At 34.0% G+C, this 21,816-nt stretch overlaps 1 protein-coding gene across 4 annotated transcripts in view; it reads left to right on the plus strand.

Annotated features, from left to right (window-relative positions):
- The window catches only part of LOC122734301 (synuclein alpha interacting protein), a 224,703-nt gene that overhangs the window by 91,999 nt on the left and 110,888 nt on the right, over positions 1-21,816 (plus strand). For all 4 annotated transcript variants that reach the window (XM_043975014.1, XM_043975015.1, XM_043975013.1 and 1 more), the window contains one exon: positions 15,663-15,765. In XM_043975014.1, the coding sequence (XP_043830949.1) occupies positions 15,709-15,765 (57 nt within the window). In that variant the 5' untranslated portion in view covers positions 15,663-15,708. Of the gene's footprint in view, positions 1-15,662; positions 15,766-21,816 lie in introns of those variants that run through there.

A 21,816-nucleotide genomic window follows, 5' to 3' on the forward strand; every position in this document is an offset into this window, starting at 1 on the left:
TTACTTTTAATTATTATGCTATTGGGTATACTAATATATGTAGGAGTAGTTTTTTCAGTAACAGTAAAACATGAATCTTCAGTATAATTCCATTCCCCTTTGTAAAGTGAGGAAAAGGAAGACTTTTTATCTACATGGAGCAGTATATGTGAGGTTTGACTATAGAACAATGAGATTTGTAAGTGCCAACATATAAGAATTATACATTTAAAGGAGTGCTATCATTAAAAATAGTCACCTTGGGAGGCTATGCACATATTCTGCAGTGTTCTAAACCCTTTAGGAGCACCTCTTTTGGAATTTCTTTGAGAGCTATTTTATAAGCTATTCACACCTCATTTTTTGACCATAAACATTTTGGCTTAACTTGATCACCCATTTTATTCTCCAGACTTTTCTTTAAACGAACTTCTAAAACCCAAAGCCACCCTTCTTGAAGAATACAGACTTGCCATTATTGAAGACATTTTTTTTTAAAAACACTGTAAGCTCTGAAGATAATTACCTGAGCTAGTAGACACACTTTGAAGACATCTTTGAGGGTTTCTGTCCTTGACATAATCTCTTAAGGACCTTGGGAGGTAGCAAATCATTAAAGAGCACTAGAAAATGACATATCTAGTTGGCATTTCTTTTCCTAGTTCCTCTTACCATGTGGACCATTGTGAAGGTATTTGGTAACATTTCAATGAATGTTTCAGATGAATGGGACTGAGTTTTAACAGCTTCTCAGTATTCTGGGCATGCTCTAATAGCTGCACCTGGGTTCTCATTTCATTCCCTTTCCATTTCCCCTCCTGTTTTACCCATCTTGAACACATTCTCTATATAAATTTATGAAACCAAACCATGGTAAAATGAAACCTCACTTCCTTTTCTCTCTGTCCCAAACCCTTTGTCCCCACAAAATGAAGAACAACTTAAATTTTTACTCAGTGATCTTTCAAGTCACTTCAAACTTAAACATTCTATGAGTAAACATTCTGTGTGCCTGGTACATGTTTTTCAATGTTCAGTCATGTGCAGCTCTTTATGACCCCATTGGCTATATCACACCAGGCTCTTCTATCCTCCACTATCTCCTGAAGTGTGTCCAAGCTAACGTTTATCGCTTCCATGCCACTATCTATCCATCTCAATTTTTTCCATCCCCTTCTCCTTTTGCCTTTAATCTTTCCTAACATCAGGGTCTTTTCCAATGAGTCCCATCTTGTTATGTGACCAAAGTATTATGGCTTTAACTTTAGTATTTGATCTTCTAGTGAATAACCTGAATTAATTTCTTTACATAAGGGATTCTCAAAAGTCTTCTGCAGAAGCACAATTCAAAAATGTTGATTCTGCAGTGCTTAGATTTCCTCATAGTCCTACCCTCAAAGCCACACATTACTATTGGACAAACCATAGCTTTGACTATACAGAACTTTGTCCGCAAAGTGATATTTCTGTTTTTAGTATGCCATCTAGATTTGCAATAACTTTCCCATCAAGAAACAACTATTTTTTAAATTTCACAGCTGTAGTCACTGCCTGTAGTGATCTTTGAGTCCGGGAATATGAAATCTAACACTGCTTCCATTTCTTTTCCCTCCATTTGTCAGAAGTGATAGGGACAACTGCCAAGATCTTATTTTTTTTTTAAGTAAGCTTCAAGCCAACTTTTTCACTCTTTTCTTTCACCCTCATCAAGAGGCTTCTTAATACCTCTTCATTTTCTGCTATCACAGAGATATCTGCATATCTGAGATGGTTGATGTTTCTCCCAGAAACTTTAATTCTGCCCTTTCATTCATCTAGCCTGGCATTTCACATGATACACTCTGCATACCAGTTAAATAAAGAAGCTGACAGCATACAGCCTTTTCATCCTCCTTTTCCAATCTTAAACTTATCCGTTTTTCCATGTTCATTTCTAGCTGTTGCTTCTTGGCCACATATCCTCACACATCCTCAGGAGTCAAGTAAAATGTTCTGGTATTTACATCTCTCTGAAAACTTGCCACATTTTGTTGTGATTCACACAGTCAAAGGGTTGAGTATAGTCAATGAAGAAGTAGATTTTTTCCCCTGAAATTCCCTTGCTTTCTTTATAATCTAATGAATATTGGCAATTTGGTCTCTATTTCCTCTGCCTTTTTGAAAACCAACCCACATTTCTGGTAATTCTTGGTTCACATATTGTTGAAGCCAAGCTTGCAGAATCTTAAACATAACCTTGTTGGCATGTGAAATGAGTCCAAATGTTCAGTTATTTTAACTTTTTTTTACATTACTCTTTAGGATTGACACACAAACTGATCTTTTCCAATCCATTAGCTACTGTTGAGTTTTCCAAATTTACTAGTATATTGAGTGCAATACTTTAACAGTACCATCTTTGAGGATTTAAAATTTTAAATAGCTCAGGTGGAGATCCTTCACTTCCACTGACCTTATTGCTAGCAATACTTCCTAAGGCCCACTTTACTTCATTCTCTAGGATATCTGGCTCTAGATCAGTAATCACACTATTGTGGTTATCAGTGATGTTAAGATCTTTCTTGTGGAGTTCTTCTATATAACTTCTTCTTAATATCTTCTATTTCAGTTAACTACCTACCATATTTTTCTTTGATCATGTCCATTTTTACATGAAACATCCCTTAATGTCTCTAATTTTCTTGAAGATATTTCTTATCTTTTTTGTTCTATTGTTTTATCTATTTGCATTGCTCATTAAAAAAGAAAACCTTCTTATCTCTCCTTGGTATTCTCTGGAATTCTGCATTCAGTTGAGTACATCTTTCCCTTTCTCCTTCTTTCCTCAGCTATTTGCAAAGCCTCATCACACAGCCATTTTTCTTTCTTGTTCTTTTTCTTTGGGATATTTTTTGTTGCTGCCTCCTATACAGTACTGCAAACCCCTGTCCATAGTTCTTCAGGCACTCTGTCTACCAAATCTAATCTCTTAAATCTATTCATCATCTATATTTCATATTCATATCTATAAGGCTGGTGGCTTCCCCTACTTTCTTCAATTTAAGTCTAAAATTTGCAATAAAAATCTCATGATCTGTTCCACAGTCAACTCCAGGTCTTGTTTTAAACAACTGAATAAATCTTCTTCACCTTTGATTGCGAAGTATATAATCAATCTGATTTTGATTTTGACCTTCTAGTGATGTCCATGTATAGAGTAACCCTTTGGGTTGTTGCAAAAAGTGTTTGCTATGACCAGCAGAGTTATCTTGACAAAACTCTAGTAATCTCTGCCTGCTTAATTTTGTACTGCAAGACCAAATTTGCTTGTTATTCCAGTTATTTTTTGATTTCTTACTTTAGCATTCCAGTCCCCTATGATGATTGTGACATGTTTTTGGTATTATTTCTAGAAGATGTTATAGAAATGACCAATTTTGGCCTCTTTACCATTAGTGGTTGGACTTGTATTACTATGCTGTTGAATGGTTTGTCTTGGATTGGAACAGATATCATTCTGTCATTTTTGAGATTATATCCCAGTACTGCTTTTCTCATCTTTTTATTGACTATGATGGCTGCTCTATTTCTTTCTGAGGGATTCTTGCCTGCACACGCGTATGTAATGATCACCCAAGTTAAATTTACTTATTCTTTTCCATTTAAGTTCACTTACACCCAAGACATTTATGTTTAATCTTGCTGTCTCCTGTTTGGCCATATCCCATTTTCCTCAGTTTGTAGATCTTACATTCTAGGTTCCTATTGCAGTATTAATCTTTACAGCATTGGACTTTTCTTTCATCACCAGACACATCTAAAGCTGAGCTTCCTCTTGGCTTTGGTCCATCTGCTTCATTCTTTCTGAAGCTACTTATAGTTGTTCTCCCCTCTTCCCCAGTAGTGTGTTAGACACCTTCTCATCTTCCAGCATCAGATGTTTTATCATTTTAATACTGTCCATGGGGATTTCTTGGCAAAGATAATGAAGTGGTTTGCCATTTCCTTTTTCAGTGGATCATCTTTTGTCAGAACTCTTCACTATAACCTGTCTGGCTTGAGCTACACAAGTCCCTACACCATGACAAGGCAGTGATCCAGGAGAGGACCTAACACAGGATAAGCACCTAAGAAATGCTTGTTGATTGATGCTAGCTACAATTTGTCCCAAATAGAAGCATGTTTCAGATTCTCTCTGAATTTCTTCACCAATCTATCACTGGTAAATGTTTTTGTAGAGTTACCAGTGTAAAAATAAATCACAGGTATAAAGGGCAATTACTAGTGTTATGTTTTAGAAACTCACAGTATGAAAATAATAGCTAAACCAATTGAGAGACAATTTAAGGAAAATTCAAACCTTATACAAATCCTTTTCATGGTAATGCAGTTGATATTGCTGAACTCTTTCTTGATTGTTTAATTATTTTCTTTTCATCGTGACAGTAAATCTGTTTAGTCTAGTGTAAATTGGTATATGAGGTATAGTGATGCAATAGGAATATTAGTGTAACTAAAGGATAGCATACATGAGAGTCAGCTTTTCCATTTTCATGCATCATCCCCAATTAAGTACTTTGTTGATGTAAGCAGGATCTTTGTTTATTAGTGAGGCTCATAAGGCTTTAAAGTTTAAATGATTATGTTGTGTCAGGGAAAACATGAACACATTACTAAAGAGAGCTAGTTCTGCTCCTTTCCATCATTCTGAGCAGTGATTCAGTTCATGTCTGGTATGGACTATAAAACAGCAGAAGAGATGAGCAGAAGAGTAGGATCATCAGCAACCTGTATATTTAGAACTTAGGAACCTAACTTCATTACTGGAGGTCAGGTACACTTGTAGAGACCTGTTCTGATTCTTTCTATTAACTTTTGATGCTGAACATCCTTAAATCCTCAGAAGAGAATGATGAAACATTAGATGATGCAAAGGGAAAAATATGAAAGAAGGAATTATTTTCAAAAGAACTTTGACATCTCAAGGAATAATTGCATTTACTTCCAGTAGCATTTTAAGGCTAAATTCAGGGGAGAGAAATAAAAGTAACCCAGATATAGATACCTAATAAAGGATGCCACCAAGGGCCCTTTTGTCACATAAAATATTTTGTCTACTTCTCTAAGAGAAATCAGTTTAATGCTTATTTGATTTCTAATATCTTCCTGATGATAACTTCTGTTTATCACTTTCCACTGGTTACAGAAAAATTTAGCCCAGCTTTATCACTTCCACCCTAAAGAGAAAGGAATCATTACTCTGAAGTTGCTACACTTCATGTCTCATGTGAGGTGCTGGACACATATTATACTTTTATTCTGAACTTCTCAGCTTTCCAAATTCTGAGGCAAGGAGGGAAAGCAAGAATTCACCTCACCCAATTATCACTTAGTCTATAACTAGCTCTCATTGGAGCAAGGATCTTGCCCAATGCTCCATTGGAAGTGAAAACCACAGCTGTCACTTTCTTCAGAGAATAGTAGAGGAGTCTGCAAATTCTGCAGTGATAATCTCTGAGGCTGAAACTTAAATATATGAGAACACTTAAAGAGACAAATAATGGTAAGATATAAACAGATAAAGCCGTTTTGCCTCATATTTGAATAGTTTGAGTTTGGGGTTTGTGTTTATTTTCTATTCTAATTGAACATATGGGTTGTTTAAATTTGTCCCCACTCTTCAACAGCATGTTTTTTCCTTCTGATTTATTTTTCCACTTCTGTGTTTATTTTTTTAATCTAAGATTTCAGTATAAAAAACCAGGAAAGAACTATCCATGATATTTCAAACTATTGAGTGAAAAAAATTAAAGGCCTTATTAAAATTATTAAGATATTAACAAAACAGCCCTGATCATCTATTTCTCCTTCTGAATTCCCTTCAGCTCTAGTCTGTGTATTAATATACATTATTAGATATTATTTGTATGAAAACTTTTAATTTAATATAATCAAATTATTCATTTTACATTTCACACTACTCTCTATCTCTTTTTTACTCATAAATTGTTCGCCTGTTCCAATAAGTAATATTTTCCATGTTCTTCAAATTTTCTTGCAATATCTTCCTTTATATCTAGATTTTTTTTTATCCATTTTGACCTTATCTTGGTAAAGGGTGTAAGATATTAATCTATGCCCAATTTCTGTCTGACTGCTTTCCAGTTTTCTCAACATTTTTTTTTATGAAATAATGAATTCTTATTCCAAAAACTTGTCTTTACACTTGTCAAACACAAAGTTACTATGGTCCTTTGCTGCTGTAAATACTATGTCTACTCTGTTCCAGTGATATACCTTAGTATCAGATAGGGTTTTTTTGAGGAGGGGGGGGTGAGGCAATTGGGGTTAAGTTACTTGCCCAGGGTCATACAGCTAGTAAGTGTTAAGTGTCTGAGTCCGGATTTGAACTCAGGTCCTCCTGAATCCAGGGCCGGTGTTCTATCCACTGGGCCACCTAGCTGCCCCCAGATAGTTTTGATAATTACTGTCTTATAATATAGTTTAAGATCTAGTACTGCTAAAATTCCTTCTTTTACATTTTTATTAGTTCCTTTGATATCCTTGACCTTTTGTTCTTCCAAATTCATTTTCTTCTTATTTTTTCTAACTCAGTAAAATAATTTTTGGTAACTATTATATATACCCAGATTAATTTTAAAAGACCCATGAAGGAAGATGCTATTTTCATCCAGAGAAAGAATGGATAACATGTGTATACATATTTGTGTCTAATGGTAGCCATCTCTAGGGTGGGTTAGTGAAGAGAGGAAAAAAAGAGAGTTATTTAATAAGTTTATTATATATTTAAAAGGACTAGCAAGTTGTACAAAATATATTTCCAGTTTCATATGCAATCATCTTTTATTCTATTCTACTATGTTATGGAAATGCTTGTATTCTTTCCCAAGTTTAGAATTAAAAAAATATGATATGATATGGAGAATATATTTAATATATAGTAATTATTAGTATACATTAATATCAATTTACTAATAATTTGTTTTAATGTAATATATTAATATATTAAGTACTTAATATATTAATATTTCTCTGTTCTTGGTTTTTTCTTTGTTCTTTTCATTTCTTTCTTTTTTAAAGCTTTACTAGTTCTAACTATCTAAAGTACATGTATGGTGGAATGTCAGACTTATTTTAATTTTTATTTGTCTTATTAGTGATTTGGATCACTTTTTCATACTGTTTGTGATATTGGCATTTGTCTTTTCATACCTGTCTATTCATATCCTTGACCATTTATTTATTGTGCAATGACTATTATTTTTACATATTTGTATCAATTTCCTATATATCTTGATTATCATACTTTAATAAGAGAAATGTCCTAGTTAATTACTTGTTTCCTTTTTAATTCTAATATCACTGATTTTTCTTGTAAAAATACTATTTTTTTTTTGGTAATCTAAACAGTTCCTTCTTTAAAATGATAAATTCTTTCCTTTGATTGGTTCAGACACTCTCTGTGACATCCTTAGTGTTAAAAGTCAAAGTCATTTCCTTCCTTGCTTTTTAAATTTGTGATGTGACCTTTTCTAAATTTAGGTCATGTATATCCATTTACTCTATATAATTTATTCCAAAATACTTTTGTTTTTTCCCCCAACAGTTTTTCTTTTTCAGATAATAAGTCCTCATGCTAGCAGTTGATATCATTAGATTTATGAAACATTATTTTTACTATGTGCTTCTGGATCTTCTTGTGTACCTAATCTGTCACATTGACAAACTTCTCTGTTTTTTTTTTTTTTAACCAAAACTAGTTTTGATTTGACTAATGATTTGCATAGAAGTTTGGAATCTGGTACTACAAGGCATTTTTTATTCCTACTTAATTTCATTATTTCCCTTGAGATTCTTGGATGTTTTTTTCTTTGGATTAAGTTTGTTAATATTTTTCTTATTTTAAAAAGTGAACTTATGTTAATTTAATTGTTGTGGCACATAATTTGTAAGTTTATTTAGGTAACAAGGTTACTTTTGCTGTAGTAGCAGTGGGAGTAATTAATGTCTCATCAATTCTGTAAGTAATTCCTTTATTTCTATAGTGTTTTGAAATTATATTCATAAAACTTCTATGTAATTACATTAATAAAAAGTCTATTTTATTACCTAGACTCCAAATATCATATATGTTTTGTAGTTATTTTGAAATTATTTTTCTCCTTTTTTCTTTTAATATAGAAAAAGCTAATTGATTTGTGGATTTATTTAATACTTAATTATTTTGCAGAAGTTATTAGTTATTTCCATTAATTGTTCTTGGTTCTCTAAGTAGAGCATTATATCACCTGCAAAAAAAATCAACAAGTATTGTTTTTCTTTGCATTGACATATTCTCTTAACTTTTAAAATCTTATTTTATTCCACTAACTAACATTTCTGCATCTATATTAAATGAGTGATGAGAGTAAATGTCCTTGTTTATCCTGATCTTCTTGGAAAGACTCTAGAATTTATCTATTAGAGAAAATGATAGTTCTTGGTCTTATGATAAATTCTGTTGATGATACTATTTATTCCTATGCTTTTAATGTTTTTTTAAAAACATAAATAGTGTTATATTTGGTCAAAAGCTCTTTCTTCATATGATTTTATTATTAATATTGTATATCATGTGTACAATTTTCTTAGTATTAAATTAATCTTGAATTCCTGGCATAAATTCTACCTGTACATAGTGTCTAATATTTTATGTATTTCTATAGCCTCCTTTTTAATATTTTATTCAGTTTTTTGTAATGATATTATTAGAGATAAGAGTCTGTAGCTTTCTTTTTGTTATTTATCTTTCTCTGGTTTGCTTATTAGAACTGTGTTTGTCTGATGGAAAAAGTTTGGTTAAGATGCTTTCTTTACCTCTTTCTATATTATTGCGAATAATTTCTGTAACATGAGAATTAATATGTTTTGAATATTTAAAAATTCCATTCTAAATCTATTTTATTCTGGACTTTTTTCCCTTTCCAAAAGAATGGAGCTAAAACATGATACTTCCTTCCTAACAGATTGGTGATGAATTTAACAAGCAGAAAGAGGCATGTGTTTTTGGATATGCCTAATGTGGGATTTATTTTGCTTGACTATATAGTTATGTATTGAGGGATTTTTAAAAAATCATTTTATGGAATAAGGACAATGGGAGGGAAAGATAATTTAAAATACTTGTTACCTGAAAAATAACAAAAAATAAGTTTTATTTTTAAAAAAGAGATGTATCGGGGCAGCCAGGTGGCACAGTGGATAGAGCATTGGCCCTGGATTCAGGAGGAACTGAGTTCAAATCTGTCCTCAGACACTTAACACTTACTAGCTGTGTGACCCTAGGCAAGTCATTTAACCCCAATTGCCTCACCCAAAAAGAGACACACAGAGAGAGAGAGAGAGAGAGAGAGAGAGAGAGAGAGAGAGAGAGAGAGAGAGAGATGTATCATATATAACATTTCTACAATTCTATTATTCTGGTCCCACACACACACACTTTTTTTTTTTTTGGTAACTGGGGTTAAGTTACTTGCCCAGAGTCACACAGTCAGTAAGTGTCTGAGGCCAAATTTGAATTCATGTCCTCCTGACTCCAAAGCCCCACTATGCTACCAGCAGCCCCCCAGTCTTCTTTCATGTATCATTTTTCTTAGATTTATCTAGGTATCAAAGATACATGCTATAGTTTCTAATTATATAGCTTCCAATTATAGTTTTGTTGCCCATTTTACTTTTAATTCAATTAGCTTTCTTTTTAACAGTTTGATGCTGTGAATTTTGACAAATATGTATCGATATATATTGTTAAATACATGGATACAAATACATATATGTTTATATTATTGACACTATTTCCTTACATATGAAGCCATTAAGCATGAGGTGGTTTCTGTTCTTTTCTTTCTAGATTCCTCTCATTTTTTTGGTCTTTTGATTTTGTCCTAATATTTCTCAGATCAGTAAAAAATTGAAGTCCATTTATAGTATTTTACTTTTAAGGGAATTTGCTTCTTATGTCTTATTTTCTACCCTTCAAAACACTTATTTTTCTTACAGTTTTTCTCTCCATATTTCAAATTTCATTTTTTTATCCTGTGCTTTATTTCTTTCATTCATTCTTGGAAGAAAAAAGGGAGAAGGGAAATTAGCATTTCTTAAGCACATACTATGTGACAGGTGTATGATAAGCATTTTATAAATATCTCATTTGATCCTTATAGCAACTTGTTAGGTTGGTGTGGGTGTTACTATTATCCCCACTTCCGAGATGAAGAAATCAAGGTGAACAAAGATTAAGTGACTTTCTCATAATCACATAGCTATTAAATGTTGGAGGCTAAACTTTAACTCCCATCTTCCTGACTCCTGACCCAGGGCTCTATCCAACATTGAACATAGCTGCCTAAGTGCCTAGCTGCCTCTTGGAGTCAGTTTCCAAGCAGGCCATTCTTTTTTCTGAACCTTTGTCTGTACTTACTTTATAGTAAGTATATACTACAAAGTAAGTACAGATGGTATCCTGTGTTTTTTTCCCCTTGGACTCCTTTTAATCCATCACCTTAAAAAATGTATCTGGAGTTATCTTTTGTTTACTCATATTTTTAGTCTCATTTCCTTATTTCTGGTATTATGCCAGGGCGAGGCTCCATCTCCCTCTATACTCTTGTATGGGGTGGGCCCTGACATCACTGTATGTGAATGCCTTGTCACAGTTCTCAATGAAGAGACTTGAATAAGCCTCTTATAGGTCCCTTCTGCTATAATCCCTGGTTTTACATAGCTCCATCACTTGGTGGCCCAAAATGGGAGCTTCCTTGGCTCTTTTCTAGTTCTTTCTCTTTAATCAATCAACAACTTGGTGTTCCATCACTTAAGACATTCACAAGCCCCTATTGAGTTCAGATATCTAGCTATACTCAGGTCTTCCTAAGACATTCACAAGCTCCTACTGAATCCAAATATCTAGCTACACTCAGGTCTCCTGGAGCCCTACCACAAGCTGCCTTGGCAATGTGCAATATTCTCTTTTTTTGGCAGACACTTGACAGAAATGCTCTATTTCTTTCTGAGGGATTCTTGCCTGCACACGCGTATGTAATGATCACCCAAGTTAAATTTACTTATTCTTTTCCATTTAAGTTCACTTACACCCAAGACGTTTATGTTTAATCTTGCTGTCCCACTCTCTTGCTGTGGCTCCAACAGGAATGATGAGCCTTCATGAATTGCTTTATGGAATGGCAGAACTATTTGGTCACCTCTCTCTACTCAGTGATGGCTGTTTCCATCTTCCACAACAACTCTGATGAGCAAGTTAAGATCACACTGGCTGTAAGCCCCATTTACTGAGGATATAGTTGTTTTCAGTAGCCCTTGGTATATCTCTGGTAAGACTTCCGGCCCCATTTTCAAAAGCCCAAACTTGCTTCTGTCTCCTAAGACTATTCCTTATGAGAGTACCCAGTCTTTTGGATGCAGTCTTAGACCAGATAGATGAATTATAATTTTTCTGTTGGTTGTATTGTTCACTTTTCTCCCTTTAAATATTTGCTTGCATTTTTGTCGAAGGAGTTGGATTGGCTAAAACCTTTCATGTCACCATCTTAACTGTAAGCCAAGGAGGTATATTTTCTCAATTTTTCTCTGAGGCCAAGCCTAGCCTTTTCTTTTGAAATTACAGTACTTAGTTTCTATTTAAATTGATTTTGTCATCATATACCTTGTTTTTCTGGTTCTTATTGCTTTACTCATAACCAATTTATATTAATCTTGTGATTTTCTTCTAAATACTTCATATCCATCATTTTTTAATATTTAGTACATTCCATTATATTCATGCATCGCAATTTGTTTAGCCATTCCTCAAGGTCAAGGGGTATTTTGTTTCTAGTTGGTTGCTATGAAAAAAGTTGCTATTATGAATATTTTTCACTATAGAGGAACTTTCTGTCTACTTTTCAAGGATTATATATCTAGCACTGATCTACAGCACCACAGGTCAAAAGGAATATTTAGTCATCTTCTTAGCATAATCCTAAATTGTTTTTCCAGAATGGTTGAGCTAATTCTTAGCTCCAAAAGCAGCAAAAAGAGCTTTTCTTTCTCTAGCTCCCCCAACAATGACCATTCCTATCTTTTGTTTCATCTTTGACAATTTTGTGGGTGAAACTTCAAAATTGTTTTGATTAGTGATTTGGAATGGTCTTTCATATTTTCATTAATAATTTGAGAATCTAATTTTGAGAACTGTTCAATATTTCTTTGACCCAAGGTATCTGATGCAAAGATTTTTTCCCCAATTGACATTTTTTCTTTTTTCTTAGCTGTCTTGATTTTATTCATGCAAAAGTTCACTTCTACATTTGATGTGCTATATAAGACATTATAGTGTCACCTAGCTTTGTAGTATTAATAGCACCATCAATATATTATCCATAGTAGGAGAATAGGATCTGATAGTTGACAAGTAAATATGTACTATAGATTTATTAAAATAACATCAAATTGGAAGAATTTTATACCATCTGTCTACATAGAATGAAGAAAGTCTGGAATGTCTCAAAATTTATTAATTTTGATATAACAATCATTTTGAGTAGTTTGTACTATGTATGTGTGCTGGTATGTGTGTGTTTTTTCCTACTGAAAAATTCTGGAAGGATGGAAGGAAAATGATATGTTAATGTCTTGAATTACTTGCTCTGGAATATATTTTGAGACTCAAATAAAGAACAATTCATGAAAAATTTTGCCTTTGTATATTGTTGGCATTTCTTTATTAAAATATTTTTAAAGGACATTTTATTTTCTAAGTATAATGTCATTTAAGAAAGCAAAAACTTTATTCTGAGTTATAGTTCTCTTGGAAAGTAATGCTCTCAATATCAGGTTTTACTTTTATAAATTGTTATTTCACATTACTGACCCAATATTAATGATTCTACTTAGACCATGAGTGATTAATTTCTACTTGTGAGGAATGTGCCTCTGGACAACAAAATCCGACCTTCATTACTTAGATGAGAATAGAGGCCATGGAATTATTTCAGATGACGAAGTTAAAGTACATGACAAGTTTATAATGAGAATGGCAAGTACTGGGAAATGAAAGCCTATTTCAGATAACTAAGGTTCAACTCTGTCAAATATAACTGCCCACCAGAATGCTGCCATTAGAGATATATTTTTGTCCTTGAGGTATCAGGGTACCATTGCTACTGCTGATGGTGATAAGTGCCAGAAAAATGAACTGGGAAATGATGTATCTTACCTTGACAGATTTAGAAGACAGCCTTAGGCAACTCTAAGGGAGATGCTAATTGAGGAAACTCTGGCTACATCAGATCACTCAGGAAAAATCAGACCTTCAGCAACAAAACTGTTAGTGGAAACTATAAAAACTCAAAATTTAGAATACTTAGGTATCTTTTCAGTTGTAGATTTTTCTTTAAATTAAAAAAAATAATAATTGATATCATTTTGGTTATGTATGACCTTTATTTCTTAACACAGTCTTCTACTTCCTTCTATTTGAATAAGCCATTCCTTTTGACAAAGGACAAAAAGAGTGTTAGCCACAACTGTTGCAGCAGAGGGCTGTGTGGCTGAGGACTTTTCCTATCCGAACAGTAAAGCATGGATGCTGAGTATCACAACTGCCTCTAACCATGGGGCTTGGTTTGGGGCACTATAGTCAGTTCTGATAAAACTTTACATATGCATTCCCAAAAATCACCTTGCTATGCAAAATTTCACAATAAAAACTACAGAGCTTATGGGAAAAATGGAGTTGGGGTACAATGCTCAAAAACTTCATCAGTGACATAAAAATAGGATAGGAACCTAATAAAAATGGTAGCCAGTTTTATACATGTTAAATGGTTAAGAAATGCATAGATACTATATGAATAGTGGTCTGTTGTGCTGCCTCAGACCATACAAGCAAATTGGTCAGACCACAATTCTGTGAATTACAGTGGAAGGGAGGCAAGAGTGAGGGTGATGCAGACCAACATTCCTCTACCCACAGTTCCTACTGCATCAGAAGATATATGATAAATGCAACAATTTACTTTGACAAAGACCTGAAGTTTGTTGGTGGAAGCAGGCTCAGAAGGGTTGCAGCCTTTGAGATATTGTGAAGTGGTTCAGTTTTCTACATTCTCACTCTTTCTAGTGGAATAAATCTCTCAGAAGCAAACTTGAAATTCACACAATGCTCAAAGTATTCCCTAATATATTAATCCCATAGGAACAAATTCACACTTTCCAAACACAGGTTACCACAGAACTGACTATACCTTACCTCTGGTCACATCCCCTACTCCCTCCTCCAATTGTGGGAGCCCCAGGCTCCTCAGAATCCAAGAGATCCTGCTGCTACAGGTGGGCTTATGGTTTAATTTAGCCCAGGCCAATGGTTTACCTGTTCATATGTTTGTCCTCCTTCCCTCCTCAATATTTTGATAATGCTTATTAAATTCAGATTTTAATAAAAATTAAGAAAAAACTCTGACCCCCAGGACAATTGATTCTATTCTGATGACTGGAAATGAGGCTTTCTAACCAGTTAAATGTTTTGTGGTCAAATAACCACTGGCAGCCGTACTGTTTACAGCAAAGACTCTTACTCAAAACACAATTAAAGTGATGTCGTATTTATCTATGAGAACCATAATTAAAGTACAAACAAGCAAATTGTACCCAGCTCTTAGCACAGTGCCTGGCATATAGTAGGTACTTAATAAATGTTTATTGACTGAGTAAAATAAATAAATTTAAAAGAGCAGAGAAGCACATAGCAGTAAATAAGTTTGCTTGCATTTGGCAATAAAACAAATAGAAGCAGAGAGAAGAAAAAGAAATTCATGTATCTTGGTCCCTTCTGGATTTTCTTAGGTAGCAGAATGGAGGTACAGGGTTAGAAAAAGTTGCTCGAACAATGCCCTCCATTTGTTGCTACTGCTCATCTAAACTTTCCTTATTCAATCCAAAATGTGTGATAAATCTCATCTCTTCTTGGGATGTAAAGACTTCTTTTTGAAACTCTGAATGACATTTCCCAGGAAGCACATGCATCTCATTAATGGAGACTGTTTTTCTGCCTGTAAATCTACAGGATTCTACAAAAGAAAGAAGGAAAAAGTATTAAACACATCAACCAAATCTGATAATATATCCACTGTTACACATCCCTGTAAAGAAGGGAAGGAAGTTTATTTTCTCAACTCTTTTCAGGGAACATGTTGGGTCATTTTAATTATCTGCTGAAGTTTTTCAAATGAAGCACCAATTATGATTGGTTCATCTTCATATATACATATACATATGTAGATATGTATATGTAATATTTATGTTATTTTGTTCCCCTATGAGTTATCATTTGACACTTTTAAGATGAACTGTTTCTCATAATTCTCACAGAATTCCTGGGATGGATCTCTAGTCCCCAATTTCCCAATCTCATCCAGGTTGAAGAGTGAAGGGAGCCTTGGGTATGGGAGGGGCAAAGCCAGAGACTAGAGGATGACTTCTTTCTGCTCATCATTGGAATCATAAAAACTTAACAAGAAACAAAATATGCCTTTGAGGGATTGTAATGTTGAAATTCTTTGGTGTTTCATTCTTACAAAGACTGTATGTGTTTCTTGAGGTTAAGTGGCTAATATTTTTTTTTCTTGTCTGTTCCTCTTTTGAAACAGGGATTTCTAAGCATTCTAGTCTACCCAAAATGTCCATAGTGGAATAATGGAAGCCCCTGAATACCTTGATTTGGATGAAATCGATTTTAGTGATGAGATATCTGTAAGTACAATCATTTTATCAACCATCATTTCCTTTGTAGTGTATAATTCATACATTCTTCAAATACAATCTTCTCAATGTTGGATAGAAATCTCTTTTAGAATCATAGAATCTTAGATTGGGAATGGACTTTATAGTTAATCTAGTTTAATCTCTCATACACTGCAAGAACCTCATCTTCAATATCCCTGAAAAAAAGACATTCTAACCTCCCCATATGTTTTAAAATCAGTTTTATTCATATATTTTATTTTTACATAAACTATATTTCCCAAAGTATTCTGTTACCCACTCTTTCCCAGAAAGTCATTCTTTACAATAAAGGGAAAAAAAGTTCAGAAAAATCAAGCATCATGTCAAAAGTCTGATGTTATGTGCACTGTTCTACATGCATAGTGGATGAAATAAACGGAGGAAATAATTTGAGGAAGATATCTTTTCATATCTCTTCTTTGGGAGTCAAACTTGGCCATTGTAATTTTACAACCTTAAGTTTCTGTTGTTTTGTTGCTGTTCTCCCATTTATATTTTGTTGATCATTGTGTATATTATTTTCCTGGCTGTCCTTATTTCACTTTAAAGTTCATGTAAGTCTTTGCATGCTTGTCCGTTTTCATTCTATTCATTGTTTCATAAAATACAATAATATTAATGTGCCACAATTTGTTAAGCCATTTTCTAATTAATGAGCATTTTTTCAGGTCTTTCCTACATAAAAAGTCTTCTATAAGTATTTTGTTGTATATGGGGACTTCTTTTGGTCATTGACCTCTTTGGGGTATATAGATAAGATTGGAGTCTCTAGATTACTTTAGTCACTCATCTTTGCATAATTCCAGATTGTTTTCTGTAATGGTTTGATCAATTCATGAATTCCCCCACAATGGATTATGTGCTTATTTTCCCATAGCTCCTCTTGCCAATCTGATGGATGCGAGGTAGAATCTCAGAGATGTTTTTAATTTAAATTTCTCTGATTCTTATGGATTTAGAAAATTTTTGTATAGTTTTTGATTACTAATATTTCCTCATGTTCATATTCTTTGACCATTCATCTATTGGGAAATGACTCATTTTTTTTGGTGGGGCAATGAGGGTTAAGTGACTTGCCCACAGTCACACAGCTAGTGTCAAGTGTCTGAGGCCGGATTTGAATTCAGGACCTCCTGAATCCAGGGCTGGTGCTTTATCCACTGCGCTACCTAGCCGCCCCGAAATGACTCATTCTTACATATTTACATTAATTCCCTATGTATCTTAGATATCAGACCATTGTCAGAGAAATACACTCCAAAAATATTTTGCCCAGTTAAGTGTTTCACTTATAATTTTAGCTCCACTAATTTTGTGAAAATTCTTTTCAGTTTTGTATAATCACAATTTTTATTTTACCTTTTATAATCATACCTATACCTGGCTTGTTCAAAATTCTCTCTCTTATTTGTAATTCTTAAAGGTATCTTTTTTCCTATTCCTTCCATTTGTTTGCTTCTTGGTCTTGTGTATCTAACCTGACATCTGTTATCTGGATTTTTTAAAGTAGCAGAGCCTTGGTGATTACTGCTTTGTCATATAGTATGATATCTGTTATGGCTTGGCCTCTTTGCTTCCCAATTATTTTAATCATTTCTTTGGAGAAAGGTCAAGACCTTTTGTTTCTCCATATGAAATTTTTTACTATTTTGTCTCATTTTATAAAGTAATCTTTTGTACTTTAATTGATACGGCACAAAATCTGTAAATTGATTTAGGTAGTATGGTGCTTTCAGGGCAGTGAGGTGATGCAGTGGATAGAGCAGTAGGCAGGCATAGAGTCAGGAAAACATAAGTTCAAATCCAGCCTTAGACACTTACTAAGAGGGGGCAGCTAGGAGGCTCAGTGGATAAAGCCCTGGCCCGGGATTCAGGAGGACCAGAGTTCAAATGTGGCCTCAGACATTTGACACTTACTAGCTGTGTGACCCTGGGCAAGTCACTTAACTCTCATTGCTCCACAAAACAAACAAACAAACAAAGACACTTACTAAGTTGTGTGACCATGGGCAATTCGCTTAACCCTGTTTGCCTCAGTTTCCTCACCTGTAAAATGAGCTGAAGAAGGAAATGGCAAACCACTCTGGTATCTTTACCAAGAAAATCCCAAATGGTGTCAAAAAGAGTCGAACACAACTGAAACAACTGAAAACAAGAAGAGGGTGCTTTCACTGTAATATGACCCAATCATTAACAAATTTTTAATTCTTTAAGTAGTTCTTTTATTTCTATAGTGTTTTAGAGTTGCGTTTGTGTAATTACTATGTAGATCTTGTTACCTGGACTTCCAGATATTATGTACATTCTAAAGCTATTTTGATTTTTTTTCCTCTTTTTGCTTTTTTTGTTGTTGGTATTATATATAGAAAAGCTACATGTTAGAACACTAGCTATTATATACCTAATTATAAAGGCTAATAATTTATATGAGTTTATTTTATAACCTCCTTCTCTATTAATTATTAATTTTTCAGTTGTTTTAGTTATACCATATTATATGCAAAAATGATAATTTTGTTTCTTTTTGTCCATGCTTATTCTTTCAAATTCTTTTCTTTTCTTATTGTCATAGCTAGCTTTTCCAGAAGCCATAGTCATTATAACAGACATCCTTGCTTTCCCCCAGATCTTATAGGAAGGAAAGTATTTCTTTATTATAAATAATTCTACCTTTTTGATTTACATATTCCTATGTACTTTAATATTTGGTATTTTAAAAACAAATGAATCTTATATTTTTCCCAAACATTATTATATTAAAATACTCATGTAGTTTTTCTAATAATAAGCTCTATCATTTATATAGCACTTTGAAATGTGCAAAGGACTTTCTTTACATGTTATCTCACTCAATCCTCTTTTTTTTTTTTTTAGTGAGGCAATTGGGGTTAAGTGACTTGCCCAGGGTCACACAGCTAGTAAGTGTTAAGTGTCTGAGGCCGGATTTGAACTCAGGTACTCCTGAATCCAGGGCCGGTGCTTTATCCACTGCGCCACCTAGCCGCCCCTCACTCGATCCTCTTAACAACCTTGTGAACTAGGTTCTATTAATCATCCCTATTTTGCAGATATGGAAGCCAAGACAGGTTGTGAATTTAAATGACTTGCCTAGGGTCACATAGCTAGTAAGTATCAGTCAGGATTTGTGACTCCAAGTGTAACACTCTATGCACTGCAACACCTGGTTTCCGCTATGTAAAATATATATTCTTTGTATCTGGAAGGCTGTTATGCCTTTATCAAAAACATAGGTAAACGTTAGATTTTTTTTCGCAGGGCAAAGAGGGTTAAGTAACTTGTCCAGGGTCACACAGCTAGTAAGTGTTAACTGTCAGAGGCTGCATTTGAACTCAGGTCCTCCTGAATCCACTGAACTACCTAGCTGCCCTAAATTTTAGATTTGACAGAGCTGATGAGTGGCCTCTGTAGCACAAACTTCCTTCTAGGGTGACTTTAAGACTAAATATACTAGCATGCTGCATATATTTATATATTTTGTCTACTAGGATATCACAAAAGGTATTTTTTTTTCTTAAATTCTGTGCTTAAATCTACATAATTTATGTCTCAAGCACTTCCCTAATTTACCTACTGATCTATGAACTTTATTAAAACCATAAGCTACAGAAAACATTTGCAGAAGTAAAAATGAGAAAGGAAATTTGTTGGGTAGGTAGAAATGTTACTACTCCCCTCTGCCTTTTACTTTATTTTTTTAAGCCTGATACTTGGTGGAGATACTTCTGGTGGAGATGACAGGCTTTTGTGTCCAAAACTCTGAAGAAAAAAATAAAAGACAGTTCACTACATAAGAGAAAGAAAATGGAGTTCTTCCCCTTCCCTATACTTCCCTCCATCACCCACCACATTTACAGAGTTCCATCCAAGATATATGTGTACAGATAGACTAAGTCAATATCCCCACTTTACCTTTTTCTACTATCACTCATACTTCGAAATTTTTCAGAGTTCGTTATTTTTAGTCTTTCATTAAATTTCCTAATGAAATCAGTCAAAGCCTTAAACATTTTTATTTCAGACAGCAATTTCAATACCAATTGGTAGTCACATTGAATTTTCTTCAGGAGGGCTAGGTTTTAAAGACATGCTACCTCCTTTTAGGAATTCAAGTCAATATACATGTATTATTTTCAGCGACCAAGGCATTGTGCTAGGTGCTAGGACTACTGAGATAAAAATGGAATAATCTCTACTCTCAAAGAGTTTACATTCTACTAGGAAGATATAAAAATGTTGATACACAAAAATGCAAATTAAATATACAGTAAGAGAAGATTAATTTCAAGGGGCAAGGAAAACTCTCCTGGCTGGGTTAAAAACAATGCAGCCATTTAAAAAGCTTTCAAACGTCTCTGTTTAGTCTGACTTATTCTTGGCAAAAGAGTGTGATATTTGTTAACCTGTTTATCAACTCAGAATTTGTCCTTAAGGTTTGGGTTCAGTATAAAAAGTGACTGTCAAATTGACTACCATCAGTCTTGACTGCGGTTAAGAATTTTATGGGAAAAAGAGACTGAAGTAACTTCTAATTCTTTGAAATGATCCCTTCTAAATCTGAACTGAAGCAAATGAGTGCATCTGTTTTTCTGGTTACACAGGGAGCAATCAGTCACTAAAATTGAAAAATGAAAAGGGTTTCAACTTATAAATTCACTGCTATAGAAATAAAAGTAATTTCCCATTAGGCATGCCTTTATTTTTAGGACTCCATAATCCTCCATCTCTGACAGGACTTAAGCCTTTTTACTAGTTAAGTGTTGTTCTAGGGAAGGAAAATGCACATTTCATTTGAAAAATATGTTCAGGAAGGAAGACACACTAGTCTAAAGCTTGTTTCTTGCTTTCCAGCCCTAATCCTTTTTGCACATGGTCTCAACCTAGCTTGTAATTCATATTATTTCCTTCTGGTCATGAGTCCATTTCTTGTTTTAATTACAATACAGGTTGTGTAATGGTGCACAACAACTATAAAATTATTATTTTTCACCTACTGAGAAAAAACACAGAAGGTGGTAGAAGGGGTTAATAGTCCTTCAGATTCCCAAACAGCACACTTTTTTTTTCTGACAATGAAGAGTTGAAAGTATATATTCCTGGATGTCTGCCAGCACAGAGGGAAGAAGATTGTGCAATAACCCTGAAGATTCATTCTGGGGAAAGGAGGTTGTGCAGAGACATAAAGGTTGAAAATGTGAGTTTATGTGACTAAAAACAATTTTTCACATTTTAATGTAGTCCCTTCAAAACTGTATTTCAAATCAGTTAAATATACATACATAAGCATCTCTATCAGTAATACAGTTTACCTAATAGTTAACTAAGCTTGGCTTTAATGTGTGTCTTTCATATTTAAAATCAGAAAATCGACAAGCTGTTTTCATAGCATAAATAGTATTGGAGGCAAGATTGATTGTCCTTAGCAAGGTCAACCATAGCAAAAAACAGAAACTATGCATTTTTAGGATTATCTTGACTGACTTGGGGGTTGTGATGAAATAATGGGATTTACGCAGATACACACAATATAGATTTTAAACATCACAGGGTCAAGTGTGCCAGTTTGGCATAAAGAAGAGAGCTTCAGAGTAGGAGATCAGAGGTTCAAAAACTACTAACAGATAGTGTGATCTTACGAAAGTTATTTAATTGCTCTTCTCTAAAGCTGTCTCAACCCTATAGTGGGAGTAATAAACCTTACCTAACTAAGAGGATTGTCATGAAATGTAAGTGTTTCAAAAGGTCTACAATTCTAAACCATGCTAAATTATTTAGTGTGACAGTTTGATGAGAATTGCCAATTTCCTCAATTTTGTGGTTTGTGTTGCTGATCCAGAGAAGTGTCTATTGAACAAGGAAACCAAGTACAACCTTTGCTCACATCAGAAATCCCTAAGAAACAACAGACTACAACTGCATAGGTAGAGCTCTGTGGGCCAGACCACACTCACCCTGGATGGAACAACTGGGCCAAGAATTTGTCTACACATAAGATCACAG

This window comes from Dromiciops gliroides, chromosome 1 (genome assembly GCF_019393635.1).
Source record: "Dromiciops gliroides isolate mDroGli1 chromosome 1, mDroGli1.pri, whole genome shotgun sequence".
Taxonomy (NCBI): domain Eukaryota; kingdom Metazoa; phylum Chordata; class Mammalia; order Microbiotheria; family Microbiotheriidae; genus Dromiciops; species Dromiciops gliroides.